The sequence below is a fragment of the Hylaeus volcanicus genome, chromosome 1 (genome assembly GCF_026283585.1).
Source record: "Hylaeus volcanicus isolate JK05 chromosome 1, UHH_iyHylVolc1.0_haploid, whole genome shotgun sequence".
Lineage (NCBI taxonomy): Eukaryota > Metazoa > Arthropoda > Insecta > Hymenoptera > Colletidae > Hylaeus > Hylaeus volcanicus.
Window position 1 is genome coordinate 2,914,866 of NC_071976.1, and position 16,554 is coordinate 2,931,419.

The 16,554-nt window shown below is 37.8% G+C and overlaps 5 protein-coding genes across 8 annotated transcripts in view; 1 reads left to right on the forward strand and 4 right to left on the reverse strand.

Annotated features, from left to right (window-relative positions):
• LOC128878411 (fructose-bisphosphate aldolase-like) overlaps nucleotides 1-2,469 on the reverse strand; it is a 15,184-nt gene extending 12,715 nt beyond the window's left edge. For both annotated transcript variants that reach the window (XM_054126610.1, XM_054126600.1), the window contains exon 1: nucleotides 2,312-2,469. In XM_054126610.1, the coding sequence (XP_053982585.1) occupies nucleotides 2,312-2,446 (135 nt within the window). In that variant the 5' untranslated portion in view covers nucleotides 2,447-2,469. The remainder of the gene's footprint in view (nucleotides 1-2,311) is intronic.
• An 839-nt stretch (nucleotides 2,470-3,308) lies between these two features.
• Nucleotides 3,309-6,078, reverse strand: LOC128878427 (fructose-bisphosphate aldolase-like). Its single transcript, XM_054126629.1, has 8 exons — nucleotides 6,001-6,078; nucleotides 5,873-5,919; nucleotides 5,215-5,427; nucleotides 4,742-5,058; nucleotides 4,069-4,291; nucleotides 3,812-3,991; nucleotides 3,542-3,735; nucleotides 3,309-3,445 (listed from the first exon to the last, which is right to left on the reverse strand). The coding sequence occupies exons 2-7, from the start codon at nucleotides 5,909-5,911 to the stop codon at nucleotides 3,583-3,585; spliced, it is 1,125 nt and encodes a 374-aa protein (XP_053982604.1). The 5' UTR covers nucleotides 5,912-5,919; nucleotides 6,001-6,078; the 3' UTR covers nucleotides 3,309-3,445; nucleotides 3,542-3,582.
• A 171-nt stretch (nucleotides 6,079-6,249) lies between these two features.
• Nucleotides 6,250-8,103, forward strand: LOC128878406 (ADP-ribosylation factor-like protein 6-interacting protein 4). The gene is made up of 2 exons (XM_054126587.1): nucleotides 6,250-7,683; nucleotides 7,745-8,103. Exons 1-2 carry the CDS (start codon nucleotides 6,539-6,541, stop codon nucleotides 7,872-7,874), a joined length of 1,275 nt encoding a protein of 424 aa, XP_053982562.1. The 5' UTR covers nucleotides 6,250-6,538; the 3' UTR covers nucleotides 7,875-8,103.
• LOC128878394 (RING finger and transmembrane domain-containing protein 2) lies at nucleotides 7,902-10,856 on the reverse strand. 3 transcript variants are annotated; one of them, XM_054126572.1, is made up of 5 exons: nucleotides 10,512-10,856; nucleotides 9,943-10,201; nucleotides 9,195-9,851; nucleotides 8,915-9,130; nucleotides 7,902-8,756 (listed from the first exon to the last, which is right to left on the reverse strand). In XM_054126572.1, the coding sequence occupies exons 2-5, from the start codon at nucleotides 10,192-10,194 to the stop codon at nucleotides 8,523-8,525; spliced, it is 1,359 nt and encodes a 452-aa protein (XP_053982547.1). In that variant the 5' UTR covers nucleotides 10,195-10,201; nucleotides 10,512-10,856; the 3' UTR covers nucleotides 7,902-8,522. The 3 variants fall into 3 exon arrangements, with proteins under 3 accessions (XP_053982547.1, XP_053982529.1, XP_053982538.1); XM_054126554.1 differs by having other exon boundaries at nucleotides 9,934-10,201; XM_054126563.1 differs by lacking the exon at nucleotides 10,512-10,856 and adding an exon at nucleotides 10,273-10,461 and having other exon boundaries at nucleotides 9,934-10,201.
• Nucleotides 10,857-11,283: 427 nt separating this feature from the next.
• LOC128875434 (probable citrate synthase 2, mitochondrial) lies at nucleotides 11,284-13,838 on the reverse strand. The gene is made up of 8 exons (XM_054121017.1): nucleotides 13,707-13,838; nucleotides 13,400-13,612; nucleotides 12,990-13,328; nucleotides 12,716-12,921; nucleotides 12,273-12,405; nucleotides 12,007-12,198; nucleotides 11,704-11,805; nucleotides 11,284-11,619 (listed from the first exon to the last, which is right to left on the reverse strand). The coding sequence occupies exons 1-8, from the start codon at nucleotides 13,836-13,838 to the stop codon at nucleotides 11,410-11,412; spliced, it is 1,527 nt and encodes a 508-aa protein (XP_053976992.1). The 3' UTR covers nucleotides 11,284-11,409.
• Nucleotides 13,839-16,554: the final 2,716 nt, after the last annotated feature.

Consider the following 16,554-nt stretch of genomic DNA (forward strand, 5'->3'; position numbering starts at 1 on the left):
GTCGATGTTTAGAAATTATAAATCGATAAGTTGAGAACTGATATCCCGATAGTAGCAATAAACCATAAAGTAATAAGTCTTATTACTAGGGATCTATTTGCAGTCATATTTTCCTATTTGATATCGATTTATGGCTAATAATTGATAGAATTTTATTGACGTTGAGTTACATGTAACGTATCAAGGGCTTAAGTCGATAGCGATTGTAAATATTAACTTTGTAGAAAAACATCGGAAACAAGTCTCGAAAATATTGAAACTGTTATAAAGTACAAGTTTCTGGATAAGTAGAGATAGCACAGTTATGTTTTAAAGTTATGGTGTATGTAGCGTTCGCGCTAAATTCCAGCAAGTACTTCTACTAATTTTGAAAAGTGAAAGTTGCTCGACTATGTTTTAACTATCGAGTTCACGTGATATTGTATTAACCTATATACTTTCGCTAGACGAAATCGGATAAACAAGAATAATTATTAATACAAGTTGAACTTGTTGAAAGGGTAGGGCGCCAGAAGTGTATGTAAAACTGGACGTCGAAACTGGTAATTCGCCAAAGCTTTATTCGTACTTATGAAACGAAGGTATGTGTGACGAAACGGTTGAGAAAAATTTCTATGTGCTAAAGCATGTTTTGCATTCGTGTACGTGGCTTGCAGATGCATCCCCACATCCTCAGCCATCGTACACGTGCATCATTGTGTGTTTCTGTTCCTACACGTGACACCTTCGTTTCACAAAATGGACCTAAGCGTATAGTCACGTAGCATAACGGTTCCTGTATCGATTGCATAAGATCTCCCCGCAATTGAATCATGTCTATGAAATAACCAATCTAATTCGATCCAACCCACGAGTACTATCGATTGCAATATCGATTATATTCGCCCTGACGCTGAAATTAGAACATTGTCATTGAGAAAAACAGATGAAAATAGACGTTGAAAAATCAGACGCAATTCGAAGAGGACACGTGCATTCGCGTCTGTTCAGAATCGGTTTACATGGAGAGGGGAGCTCTCATTAGAGCTCTTCAATCGAATAAAAAAAAGAATCATTGAATAAATTCAATATAAACAAGAAATCTTCGCAGTTAAATCGCCACTGAAAATTATATCGGGGCGCTGACAGTTCTAACTTCGGCCCTGTGTTTGTCCAGCGGTGTTCTTTTTTTATGAACGTGAGAAATTACTGAGACAATGAATATTGTAGCACATATCAAGAGTTTCAATAGCAGTCGGTTAAATCTTAATAAATTTTGAACAGAGAGCCTTAATTTTAACCTTATGTATTCATGGATATTTTTAGCAAACGATGCAATTTTGTATCTCTATTGTATTCTTTTTAGTATTCTAAGGAAATGTATTGAAATAATTTAGAAAGCATGATTACTCCGATTAGATAATGTATGTATGGTATTAGTTAAACGTTGGAGTGATACGTGTAATATATGACATCGGTTAAATAATTAAAAAACCATTGATTTTGTTATCGTTTAGAGGTTATACTATACGTACGTTATCAGTTAAAGGTTACATTAATGTGGAGCAATCTATACTCTGATAACCGGCTGATTAGTCACGAATTTGATTATAGATAGTACACTTCGACATTTGAATTCAACACTTACAATGTTCCAAGTACTAATACATATTTTTCTACGTTGAAAGTTAAACACTTCATACCGCGAAGCATTCTTTTTATACCGTACATCAATGAATCACGCGATAAAGGTATAGTTAAACAAAGTGGATTCTTCCGGTACTCGTTTAGACCTAATCAATTTTTTAACGAAAAATCGTGTGTCGCCCTCGTATGTTTCTTTGCGTCGAGTAACGAAAAATGTCGATAATTACAAAATAAGGGATTTATTATTACATCGAAAATAATTTAATCGCAGCTGTCAATACACAAATGTAGATACAAGTGTCATCGAAGAAGAGGATGTAAAAATCACGCACAATACCTACACAGATGTAGTGAACTTGACCTGCGCGTGTATGTATGACGCAAGGTATTGCGAAGTGAAAATAAATCCTAGTTCGTAAAATTTGCATTTGCAAATTAGCTAGACGAGAAAAAGATGCAGCGATGGCGTTGAAAACTCACATTATTTAAAGAGACGGGGAACAGAATGGGTGTCGACCAAATGTCAGTCAAGGTCGAATCTCATTGTAGGTCGAACATCCGTTATCGCTTTCTCCATCGATTTCCCGTCACGAAAGGGTCAACAAGGTTCGCGTAAACGCATGGCACTTTTCGTTCCGTTTTTCCGACAACTATTCATTCAAGAACACGCACAAACGTAACTTACCTGATATAGATGAGTTGATTCTTGACTCGAAACGTGTAATAAGACACCTCGTACTGTCCGCTGGTTAGAACGCGACTGCGTTAAATCTAGGGTGTTTGTCGGTTTCAAAGTCTGAACCAGACGGACTTTGCGCATGCGCGTTCTCCCTCCCTGTGGAGGCTCTCAACTCTCCCATATAGATCTCCCGCTTCAATCGAGAAACGTAGGTGCGTGATCACGGAATCGGGGACCACGTGTGTATTTAAATATTTATTATGCATTCTCCAGACCCTGAAAATAGAGTACACATGGAAGATTTAATTTTTAATCAATAAAATTTCTTATATGGTTGTACTATATGAAATTTATATTTATTTGTGCAAAGCTCTACCGATCATCAGAATGATGGCGTAAAGAAGAGATCAAGAGAAAGGTAGGCGCCCGATTGTTACGCTACTGGTGGACACACGTGCTGATGATCACAGCTATGAAACTGAGAAGAATAAGAGGTCGTGGTTGGTGGGGATCCATAGAAATGACGACATATCGATCACTAGTAGAGTAAATTTCCGAGTACACGTCCCAGCTCGCACGTACTCCGCGGTAGCCTGTAGTTGAGAATCTCTGTTTTAGGGGTCAGTCAAGGGCACCTTGCGCGACATTCGCCGAAATTAGTGACGGAACTTTTCACTGTTAAGGTTGACGTACTCGCGTGCATGTGACCAACATGAATAACTTTTTCCGCCCGAACCTTTCTATCTTCGCATGACAGATTCATTGATAAGGTGTAGATCGTTGATGTTGCACCTTGCATTGTCTCGTTTATCACCTTCGTTCTATGTTCGGAGGCCTGAATGATTTGACAGATAATTGTAAGTGGAATTTCGTGATGCAATCAGAGGTTAATTCTTGGAAAGAACGTCGGGACTTCCTCTTTGTCCTGTTAATTATAGTTAGGATGGCCTCGAGAATTGTTTACAAAAATCCCTTGACATTACTTAAAGTAAAAAGACTTGATTTCGTGAAATGTTTTTGAAAGTCTTTAGTCTGTCTTTCAGTCTTTCAGTCTTTCCGTATTCGAAATAACGAAGACCTCGTGGAAATAACCGATGTGCTCCAAAAGTGGTAACACTTTTTGCCAATCTCCTTGCGTCACTGGAACGATTGAACGATAACGATTCAAGAAAAGAAAGAAATTAGTATGGCAGATATATTCTGCCGATAGTTTGCTTATCGTACATATTATCGTACTTTTTATTTTTAATTCGAATAAGGCTTTCCTCAGACGTGCATCATTGGCCATTCGTGGCCTTCTTCGTGCACACGCCGTTTTGTTGTAATTTTCCCAAAGACGCCTCGGAACAAAGTCTTGCTCTCTCGAGTAGTACTGCTTGAGCGTTTTGCACGTTCTCTGGGAGTCCTTTCCAGACATTCATCGCAGCGTTCTGCGTGAAAAAGTACAAAAGGGTTGCAATTGGATCGAAGAAGAACTTTCGCTCAAGTTTAAATAATTGATCGCACTTGTAAAGCACGTCCGTAACAGAAACTGATTCGCCAAGGCTTCTTCCCGTCGTAAGCACAAATAGCATTCAGATTTATGGTGGACTCCGTGTCTGATTGTCCACCACTCAAAAATAGGATAGCTGGCACTGCTGGTGGCACTGTCCTCTGCATAGCTGTTAACGTGTATTCGGCGATAATCTGGAAATGAATTATTAAACAATAAAATTAAAAATATGAAAAATTCTGTTAAGGACTATTATAATAAATTAGACTACTTGTGGGGTGCAATTGGGGGACTTGTTGATTCCAGGTAAGACCATTGCAGGTTTCAAGATGGCGCCCTCAAGGTAGACACGGTGCTCGTTTAGGGCGCGAAACAGGATAGACAGGACCTCTTCGTGAATTTCCAACGCTGCATTAATTCCATGGTTATTGTCATTCAGAATTTCTGGTTCTATTATGGGTACCATTCGCGCACTCTGACATATACTGGCGTATCTTAAGAAAAGAAATCATTTCTTATTTAAAGATAAAATAGAATTCGAGTAATAGAGGATCGAGATACAGTCCAGAGCATATCAAAGTAATTAATATAGGTAATAACAGCCTGTTGAATAAACTCGATAAGATCTAATACGTGTCGCATCGATAATGAGTCGTATAAGATCTCTTAAACCTCGCGTTAAACCGCAAGTTGCCTCAAGATACGATCCACTTGAAATATCGAATAAACAACTGTCTTTTGAAAACTAATGGTAGAGGTCAAACGTTGTCTACATTTCGTAGGATAAGTCAACTTGGTTTTTTCCAAGCCAATGTAACATGTTTTGGCGGTAATCTTCCTTGGGACTTTAGATAAAGGAATGTAGAGGTAAACAGCAAGAGATATTCTTAATAAGTCGCTCTTAGTGGCCGGCGACACTGTAACTCGATTAAAAAATCTAGAACCTTGCGAGGACGTTCGCATTCGTAACCATGGCCAGCTGACTCGGCGTGGTCTCCGAGATCCTGTACGTGCATCTCCATTTTGCGAAGTGACAACCACATCGTTTGTACTGTATGCATCTCTCTTGCAAACTGTCCAGGCCTTCCGTGGTCTTTTCGTCCTTCGACCCGAAGAGATCGACCAAACCCCCGTCGACCTTAACACCTGGTAGGACATTCCTCTCTCGTAGCAGCTGGACGAAGTCGATCCCGTTCGACGTTTTTTGATAAACTGTCTCGTGATGCAGAATAACACCGCTTATGTATTTCGATAGTTGAGACTGCGACAAGAAAGTGCAAACACGCGCGGATCAGATTCCCATCGAATTGCGTCTTATGCGAACGACGGCCACGCGTCCCAATGCACTTCTCTCGAGCATTTATACGTATATTTCAGGGAACGAGAAAAATTCCGGGGCTAACTACAATGTAATGACCTGATCAGCGGTGAACAACATCTGTCGATAATCGCGACGGGTATCCTCGTTGTTCTCGATGCCAAGCTTCTGGAACCGCTCCTCTAAACTCTTAGGTGACTCGTCGCATGCTAGTAAACCTTTTCCAGGTGCAAGAATGGTCTCCACGATTTTTTGCAATTCGGAACAAAGAGCAGGATCCAACTCCGCATATTTTGTTACCGGCGATAGTATCTAAAATGTTATTTGCAAGGAGAATGCAGTAGCATCTATGATGATTTTTCGACGTTTGTATATTTACAGTTAAAACTTCAGGTTACCATTTTAATAGAATTAACGATTGTAAATGAATTAATACGCTTGTTAAAATAAAGGATGAATTTATATCAGTCTCAGTCTGAAAACTCGGTAAAGTTGAGAGAGGTCAACAACCGCGCTGGCATTCGGACGAGTTATATTTAAATTTGCACAGTGGCTATTCAGTGTTCGGATCTTATAATTTGTAAGTAAACGATACGAACTATTATATAACGTTAAACAATGTGCTTCCTATATTATCAAACACTGACGTAAAGGCAACAAACTGCAACGCTTCATTATAAAGTTATACGATAATCATATGTTCTTATATTTTATTTTACTGGACACAGTTTAGGTTATGACAAAATAAATAGCTTACTTTATCTTTACAAGAACATCTATCACCTAAACGTTTCATTTTTTTGGCTTCGTTGGTGCATGTAAATAATACGAATCAATTTAAAGATACGAACAATTTCAGAAATATCTCTACGTTAATGTACGTACACGAAAAACATGTTGAAATTTCGATCAATTTTGATCTTAACCAAAAATGATAAAAACAATTGAGCCAAATTGAGCATTGTAAAGTATTTCCACGCGGTTCGTAATCGATGGCTACCAATGGCTGAACGAACAGCAACGAAAAACCCTATTAAGTCCTCCCTCGCGCCATCGTCCATCGCTTTATCATGAAAGGTTGCCTTAACTTTCGACAAATTTTTGAAATGGAAATCGATGAAGAAGACAGTTGTAATTTGCTAGATCAAGGTTAGTTGCGCTTACGTGCTGGCGGAATGTTTCGGTACATTGATAATGTGCAAATACTCAGAAATAATTTTGCGTTAGTTTATCATAATCCGATCCGTTCATAAGTGACCCTTATCTATCATTCCGTTCGGGAATACTTTCCAGTGAGTAACCTGCGGTTACGATGTAGAAGGTTAAACCTCGATACGACGAAGTGGTAAATACACAAATAAAAGACGTGAAAATTAAATCTAAGATAGATTTATGTATCGTAGAAAATTGATAAGAGATTACGATGAGTAACAGAGAAAAGTGCGATCCGCGATCGGAACAATCTGGTAAAGCTAAAGATGAAAGAGACAGAAGGCAGTCGGTGTCTTCTCAGAGCGACGATTCTGCCGCGAAGAAAAAGAGACGCAACACGTGCAGCAAAGATAAAAGAAAGAAATCAAAACATAGAAGCAGCTCGAGCAGTTCGAATTCGTCGAGTGTTTCCAGCCACGATGCTAAACACCAAAATGACAGAGATAAGAGAAACGACAAGTGGGATAAAAGGTACGAAAACGGGTTCAGATCTTACAGAATGAATGCAAGGGAGGGCAGAGGATATTACAAAGGACGCAGTGGATTCATGGATAATCGCAAGCGCAATTTCGGTTACCGACCTTACAAACACTCTGGATTTTATGATAGAAATAGAATGCACAACAATTCACAGTATAATAGATACAATAATGAAAGGAGGGGCAATAGGTATTCGAATCATAATAGTAGAAGACCACCTTATGATAGATCCAGAAGTAGAAGCAATCAGAACCATGAGTATCAGAGGGATGTAAAAGAGTCCAGTGAACATTCGAGAGAAAGTGATTCGAAGGAAAGGCATTCTAAACATTCTAACAACGATCGATTGGAATCAAAAAAGGGTGAAGTGGATGAAGCTTACTCGAAAGGCAAGGAAAAGAAAAAAGATGATGATGCTCCAGAAAAGACTGATCATCCTACTCGTAAAAAGTCAAAGAGAAAAAGGTCTTTATCAGCTTCAAGTTCCTCGAGTGTTAGCAGTACCAGTAGCGAGAGTAGTAGCAGTAGTTCCAGTAGTAGCAGTACCAGCAGTAGTTACAGCACTAGCAGCACTGATACCTCTGAAGATGAAAGAAAACGTAAGAAAGCAAAAAGGAAAGCTAAGAAACTGAAGAAAGCAATGAAGAAACGAAGAAAGAAGAAAAGAATGAAGAAGAAGCTAAAGAAGAAGCTAAAAAAATCATCTTCTAAGAAGAAATCACGTAGTAGCGACAAGTCCAAAGAAAGTGTTTCTAAAGACATTTTACAAGATGTGTCAGAGAAGTCAAAGGCAATGGCACCAATGACAAAAGAAGAGTGGGAAAAGAAACAAAGCGTGATACGCAGAGTTTACGATGAAGAAACTGGAAGATACAGGTAATTTAAATAAAAACAATCTCATTAATGGTATAACAAATAATTCATTTTGTTTTTACAGATTAATTAAAGGCGATGGAGAAGTCTTAGAAGAAATAGTGAGTAGAGAACGTCATAAAGAAATAAATAAACAAGCGACTAAAGGAGATGGAGATTACTTCCAGACACGCTTAAAAACCAATGTTTTATGAACTATTTTTCTATGTATACTAAAGTAATACCCGTACATAATAATTACTTTATTGTTAGTGTTACAGTCCTGTATGACAATATGTTTTATAATGTCTCAGAGAAAATACTTATGTTGTACATTAATGAAACCAGTCTACAGTGTGATTTTAATTATATTACTTGCACATAACACTTCATTCATAGTGTTGATGACCAAATATTGAAATATAATCAACAACAAAAACTGTTTAGCATTTAAGCCAGTTTTATACAATCATATCTCTCTCATACTTTGACTATTAATGTTTATTGTCATGTATGAAATAACTTTTCAATATATACACTGAACGCGATATATAATAGTACATTCGAACAAAATTCATAATTATTTACTCGTGAATAAATAATTAAATAATGTTTGATACATTTTGTTTAGCAATATTAATTTCATTATTTTTATACAAATATTTCTATTAGTTCTTATGTACAGAATATTTTACAAATTCATTAGTGTAACAAAGATAATTACGTAAATCATGCTACGATAAAAATATTACAAATAACTACAGAAAATTGTATCTGTAAATTAAATACTTAGCACGAGGCTTTTATGAATATCAGAAGTTTAAGAAGCCTACAAAAATTATAGTATACATAATACATGACAGTCAGTATAATTGAACAAAATACGTTGTATGTCCGTCGCGATAAGTAGGATCATCTGTAATATTAGCACGACATAATGGGCACGTACGTTCTTTGTCTAACCAGGTTAGAACACACGTTTCACAAAAAATGTGTTTACAATGTAGAATCACTGGTATCGAATATTCATCGTGACAAATCGCACAAATACCACCGGATGCTATTAATTCTTCTTTCGATGGTGACACGCCCAAATTCTGTAAAATTATTAATTAATAATTTGCAAGCTTCTATAACCTTCATCGAAACTTTGCGGTCGGCTCTATGCTATTGTATTAATTTTGCGTAGATTACAAAATAATCTCAATTGGATTACCGCTGACCGCAAAGTGTTAGAAGAAAGTATGTAACATACTACGTTCTGGAACAATTTCCTAATAGCGGTTTGGAAAAACTTTGCACGAGATAATAAATCATTTCCTTTGCTCACTGTATATACTACAGAGAAAAGTACACCTAGAATTTTTTCGGGTCCTTGATATGCTTCGAAAAAATAATATAACCATGATTGAATAGGTGCACCGCATCGGTAAAGTTGAGATGTTGCTTCGATCATGAGATAGTACTTTCCCTGAAGCAAAATTTTCTTTCAACCCTTATCCAATTAATGCTATTCGAGGCATATTCAAACTTACCCTTTTTCGAAGCGCCAATATTTTCGCAGGTAAACACGTTACGAAAATTTTACAAATAATAGTGATTAGTTTCAAAATAAAGTCTGTTATCAGGACTGACCACAGCAATTCCCAGACTGTAAGAGGTTGAGTATACGACGAAAATATATGTGTATCGCTCTCGAAAGGATTAATAAAGAACATAGACCCAAGTATATGACATGTAATAAATAAAAGTGACGTCCAACTTTTATTATGTTGTTTTCCAATTTCGCGTTTCACAACATCATTAGCGTGATTAAATGCAACGAGTAATACCACGAAGTTCAGTATACCGGCTCTATAATCGTAAAGACCTTTGGCGAGAAGAATAAGAACGAAAGGGGCGTATCTTTGAAGTACTGTGATTAATGCACGCGTTTCTGGACTGATTTGTATCGTCTCTGTCGAGTTTTCCTGGGAATTATTATTGTTATTATGATTAATGGCAATATTAGTATTATTGTTTTGATTTTCGCCGACATGATGGTTATCGTGACTCGAAACTTCGTGCGAATGGGAGCCGCTCGGCTGATCTTCGACGTTAATTATAAAATTATCGGACGAAGGAGCTATCGTGTTTGGTGAATTTTGAATTCTTTGAATATTTAATAACGAGCTTAACGAAATATTAGGTTGCTGTAAATAAAAATAAAAAAAGCGTCGTTATCATTTGTATCGAAATAACAACTTACAAAATGTATGATGAAATTGCACTTACAATACGTACATGTTCTATAAAAGGCCTGATCTCTTCTATGGTAGAAGATATATTATTTGCAAACATTCTGGACTGTTCCATGGTTCTAGCACCAAAATTAAAACCTCTTGTACTAATAGATGGTGCAGATCTTATTGCAGTTGACGAATGCATCATCAGCAATCCTGGAGACTGTCTAGTGTCACTTGGATTTGGTGTATGAGATGTTATTGTATCGCTAGTCACAATAATAATCTCTTCCAATCGTATGTTATCTGCCATTCTATATCTAAAATTATAAAAATTTGTTACAGTTACATTAACATGTGTATATAATTTATTTTTTGGAAATGATTTTACTTTGCAAAGGCATACACGTGTAGAGGAGATGTTTTGCTATTTATGAATGAAATACACAGTTACTCTACTGAACACTTCAACCAGTATTTAGAAGGAGTCTGTAACTTAGAAGAGGTAAATAGGGTACTAACAACGACAGAAACTAAACTTTATCTACTGACGCAAATGCGAAGATAATGTTCATAAAATTTTATGACTTGCAAAAAGATGTTTATATACGATTGAGATTTTTTGATTACATTTTCCATGGGAACCATCAATTAACGTGAAGACGAGTTAGTCCATGTAGCTCCGATATTGATCAAACATATGGTAAATTGCTGGAGAAAGGATATCTCATATTCGTTACTGGAGAGCAACTATTAGGATCCATAACCAAACAATGTCACCGACATATTAGTCTTTCACGATGATACCATTGTACAATTCCATCTTCATCGAGCTATTAGATCGCGGTACGAAGCACTAACTTTTTTCACTCTTTACAAATGTGAACATTTATTAGGAATCTCTTCGAAAGTTTAAGGGTGCGCAGGACTGCGCAGGACCCAGAGTCAAACTCCGAGTTGGCTTCAGCGACAGTTGCGGAAAAAATAGGAAACTCCGGGATAAGGACAGAGAGGGCGATACAAAAATTGCAGGAGAGACGAGGATAGGACGATTAGGCTAGCATGATTTTTTTTCCAGGATATTGAAGCAGTTTGGCTCTGGGTCCTGCCCACCCTTAATTCATAATTTTTGACGTGTATAACGTATCCTGTTCCGCCATTTTCTTTAAAATTACTCTGGCTTCAAGTTCAATTGGATATCAAGCTAAGCGGCAGTTTTAAAGATACATGTTATGTAATTTCTCTTACGTGTACTTCATACGTGGGTAGATAATTTGAAATCAGTATAAAGTATCACGAAATGTTTACTTTTAAATGCAGGCAGTAATTAGGAGCAGGGAAAAAGAATATTCTCGTGTTTGTTGGTATGCAATTTTTATTTTGAAAAAGAGTAAAGTTCTTTGAAATGGTGGAACACTGGTAGAGCAGAGCAAACATTTTATTACTCGACGAAACGTACAAAAGCGAACGTAGAACTTATAAATTTAGAATGCTGCGGTAAAATACAATTACAATTACGAAACGATACTTATTTCCTGGAATGTTTCACGTGTTTCCCGCGTTTTTGTTTTCTTCGTGTCCCTTGGATAGAGTCCAGATAAGTGTAAGTGCATTTCGATGCTGGACGTTCGACTGGTGCATTAACAGCTTTTGTCCAAATGATCGATGCAACTGCACCCAGTGCTCGTGACATGCATAACAACACTTGATTGAAGTTCATGTCTTTCAATCCGAGGGACTTGCGTAAGTGAAAAGTTAGGTAGGAAATTTTTATGTAGGATTAGAAATGATTAGACATGATAAAAATAATTTATTGTTATACCTGAAACACTGGGGCTGCGATTGTACTTTGTTCTGGATAAACTACTCTTCCCTTTGCAGTCTTTATTTTCGTAGTTAGTATTCGTGCGATAGCTTGCGATAACTATAAGAATGGAGGAGAAAAAACGAATGTTTTTTTATATATAGAGTACACTAAATCCAAATTCGGACTTATACATGCACTTTACCGACTGGTAGCCAGTTAATAGAATTCTTATCGGCGCTTACCGGCCGCCAGTATATGAATCAGTTTCTATGGTAATTACCATTGGACGGTAAGTGTTAAGAAAATCGTGTTTTTTACCTTTGCGTCTGCATTATCCGCCATATTGTCTTTGACATAATTGATTAATGCTGTGTACCGTGGGTCGCAAATCTCGGTTTCCTGGTAGCCAATTAATTTATCTTTAGCGATCAGAGTTACGTAATTTGTCAACTTCTCTTCTTTCAGGTCTCGACCAAGGAGGGCTTGTATTTTCGTTTGAAATTCCATGTACTATATCATCGAAACAAAGAAATGAAAATGGAATAGAATTCTATTTTCAGAAAGGGTTAATACTATTAATTTACTTGCGCCAGTGTGCCACTGTTGGGTTCAACAGCATATGCCAAAACTCCTGCTGCCAGAGCTTGATTGACGTCCAATTGAGAGGCTCCAAGAATTTCCGTGACATGGACGGCGGGAACACCTCCGTCTTCGTCGCTGAAAAAATAGAATTGTATCCCGTGTGTACTAATAATTTCTCAGAAATATATTGGGCTGTCTGGAAAGTCCGTGCCGATTTTTAGTAGGCGATACATGTCTGAATATATCGGAATGGCTGAAAACAAATAAAATGTGTGTATTCCTTAAGAGGTGGAAAGTTTGTGGAACAAAATGGTACATATATAAATCAATAAATATACATCGACATTCAAATATGCCTTTGAAGTTTTCTTAAAAATAGGCATGAACTTTCCGGGCAACCCAATAATTGTTAGGGTGTCCCAAAAATGATTGCAAGTAAACTCACGCATTCAACGTGACGTATAACCGAAGGAAGTCCAGCAACGATTTCTGATGGTTTTCCGAAATTTGAGACGCGTTGGATAAACATTCCAGGAGAAACTGAACCCAATCTCCTTCGTCCTTAACATCCCTCAATCCTTCGGCTTTAGCAGTCAGGCCAACTATCGCAGGTAGAGTGGCTAGTAGCTCCATGCTGTCTTCGTACGTATACTTGAAGGAAATTTAATCGTTTCATGGAAACTCTAACTAAAATTTAAGAAGGTACATTCTCAACTCACCTCCCAGTGAGTGTGACTCGCGGCACGATTCTTCAGCGCCTCTTTTATATGTTTGCTTGAGTCGAAGACGGTGAGGGCCACTGACAGCCTTCCCAAAGGTGACGTTGTCTTTGGTAGAGTTTGGAGAACGGAACCAACTATTCCTCCACCTGGTCCTGACCACCAATCCTTCCTCTTTTGACGTCGCGACGTCCAATCAGCGATCAACGACGCTGTTTGTTCATGCGTTGGGACGTCGCCAGTTAACAGCAACCAGAATACAGCTTCTGCGCTTGGTGACTTTCCTTGGCGGGGTAACAGAGTGACAACTTCCGGTATCGTTAGTCCCCTGTACTTAATCTGTGCAAAAGAAGCGATTACAATATTTATAATGCTCTTTGTAAACAAAGATTTATTGCAGCAATACTTACTCCATACTTTGCATCAGTCTCGCACGTTTCTCTGACCATGGTGTTCACCCCGTTCAACCCTTGGTACATGTTTTCCACGGTGATGTGACTGACCACGGAGGGCCCGTGTTGACGACGAAAATTCCGTAGCAGGTCGTGGTGTAGCGGAATCTTTTCGCACAGGGCTTCCTTTAGGTCTGTGCTTGTACTAGGCGTACCTCTCGTTGTACTCACCTTAACATTTATTTAACAAACATTTAATAATATTCGCACGAAGTACTTTAAGGAAGTGGCTCTCGAATTGTTTATATCTTTACTCGATTCCAACCGTCAATACGTGTCGTCGTCCTCCATAATTACTGTTGCTGGTATGGTTTTTCACGCCAGCCATAATCATCATCTGTAGATTTGCATGTTGGACTCCTCTCCATGCCTGAAACATTCTTCCAAATTCTCTCATCTACGAACAGCAGCCTTCGAGAGGTGAATCCTTAAAATCTACGCATCCAACTATCTCTACACCATATTGCGTTCCTGTTACTGTTTTTGCTGTTAGTTCAGCGTTGTGTAAAATGCAGCGAAAAATTTAGGCATTGCTCCGCGTCTAGACAAGGTGAAAAGAATCAATTCATGATGACTTTCTTTGACGTATCTCACGCAACGATGTTCTTTTGTCACTTGACTTTCGATTCGATATCGCTACGTTACGTGCGATATTTCTGTTTCCTAAAAAATGAAGCCGAGGAACGGGTAAAGGTTAATTAAAGGTAGAATTAAATCTTCGATTTGTTTTCTTTTTCTTTTTCTTTTCTTTTTTTTATTATTGCGTTACTCCTGCATACAAAATAGTGAATGGTATTTTGTATGTAAAACGACGCTTGTTCGACATTCGATGGCTGTACAAATCGCGCCGAGAGTTTACCATGTCTACACCCTATATGTATTTCGGTACAAAGATTTTCAACGAACACATGTTTGTATGTTGCGTGACATAGAATCGCGCTATCGCGATCACGATATATTCAACATTTACGTATGTATATTATTGCACAACCTACGCGTGCAACGGACAACAAGTTTAATCTAGAAATCAACGATCGATTCGCTGCGTTCATTCGGTCGAATGTAAAAATTCTCGAATCCTCCATAGATCGTTTCCGGCATCTTCTTCACCGTAGTAAGATAGAACCGAACTCAATTGGTCGCTCGAGGCCGCTCACCCCCATCACATCGTACAACTACCCTCTGTCTTCATCTCCCCTTAGTGGCATTGAACAACCAACTGAGTTTAATTCACCTATAGTCGCCGATAAAATTGTTCGGTCGATAATATTGCGTTTGCTTAACATACGTATAAACAATAACAACGGTAACACACACTTTATAGACCTGCACGACCGTGTACACTGCTGGCCACGCATACAGGGACGACAATTTCGTGTTTATTAAAATTTAATTTTTTCATTGTCTTTCGAAGTGCCAAAAAAAAGGGAGCGTTAACAATTTACCCGAAAGAATTATTTCGAAGAAACGTCACGGAGGACATGAAACACAGCTAGTGTTCGTTCCTGCTTTTAGTTTCTAATTTGCCTCGACTTTGATTGTACATTTTTTCCAACAGAAAATAATTAACGGGGCACTTAGGGATTGTCGTATATATTTAAAGATTCTCAGGTACACAGAACGCGTATGTAAACGAGATCGTAGATAGTTAATTTTAATAGTTAATTTAAGTAGTTAAACATTATTTAGTCGACCCTTTGACAGGGAAGGGCGAAGGTAAAGCGATGTTCTCGAGTGTTATGCTTTCCGATGAAGAACATTTCGTTAAAAGAGTTCTAAAACTTTAAAGGTTTCCAAAAAGTTATGTATGTAGTTAAAATAGAGAGCTGAAATTGTACTTTTGATCAGTAGAAACGCTTGCGCTTACTTCCGTGTGAAGTGAACGTTATCCATCACAACGGTGAAGGAAAACCTTCGTTAAGTTTATTTGAACTTACAATAATAGAACTTATCACCGTTAAAAACAGTCCAACCTGTATGTGGCTGGCAGTGTACGTGTACAATACTTCGTAATATCAATAGCTACCCTTACGAACTAATGATTAATTCCTTAACAGTATAGTAAAATATATGTATATTGTATTCACTATTGCTTGATCTGAGGTAACTCTCAATAACACGCTATTGTTACATTTATTTGTTTGCTATTATTATTATTATTATTATTATTATTATTATTATTGTTATTATTATTATTGTTATTATTATTATTGTTATTACTATTAGGCCGAATGCATTGCCGGAAGATAAACTGAAGTTTCATGATTGCTTCGTATACGTGAAGTATAGTAGTAAAACATTAAACAACGTGGGAAGAGTAAAACATATCACAGATAAAGAAACGTGAACAACAAAGCGTAATTTTGTTGCGTTTGTACAGTTTCCCTGGTTTTCCTCGAGGTACAATTTAAACGGTACATATATCGCGTAAGTGCAAACTGAGTTGTACATGGGTACGCAGTAGTATTCGGCAGTCGATTTCATGTATAAGTATTTCGCAACCTTTTTCGTTAGACTCGACGCGAACGAGTAACTGCAATTGTACGAGACGATTGTATTAATTTTCAATGTTAAAGTCACACGATGAGCAGTTCCATTAGGGGAATATTCACAGACGACATACGGGGATATCTAAATACGCAAAGTACATTCGGTCTTCGCTTTTGTCATTCGCTCTTTGGTTTCCTAATACTGTCAATACCGATCTTTCATGAAAGTCAACGCAACCAATTCTTTGCAATCGATCAAAACTTGCGAAATAACGAGGATTTTTAGCATCGCTTTCACCTTTATTTTCCGCCACGATTGTTGGATGTGACTAACGCTAACGTAAAAAGAAGATCATCGCGTTATGTTGGAACCAATGCGGTTATACAGGCGAACGTAACTTTCACGAAAGAGCTGAATATTACAACTCGTTAAAACGAACTTACGTTTGCCTCGCGATCCCCCTCTAAGTTGAGCTTTCGCATTAAGCTTCTCCCGAGTCTCTCGAGCAAACCTTCCCTCCGTTTGCTTTTGTCTTTCGCCTTCGACTCGAGTGACTTACGACCCTGCATCGTGGTAAGGGAAGAAGCAGCTTCTCCTTATAATACGGTCGCAGAAGTCGAGTA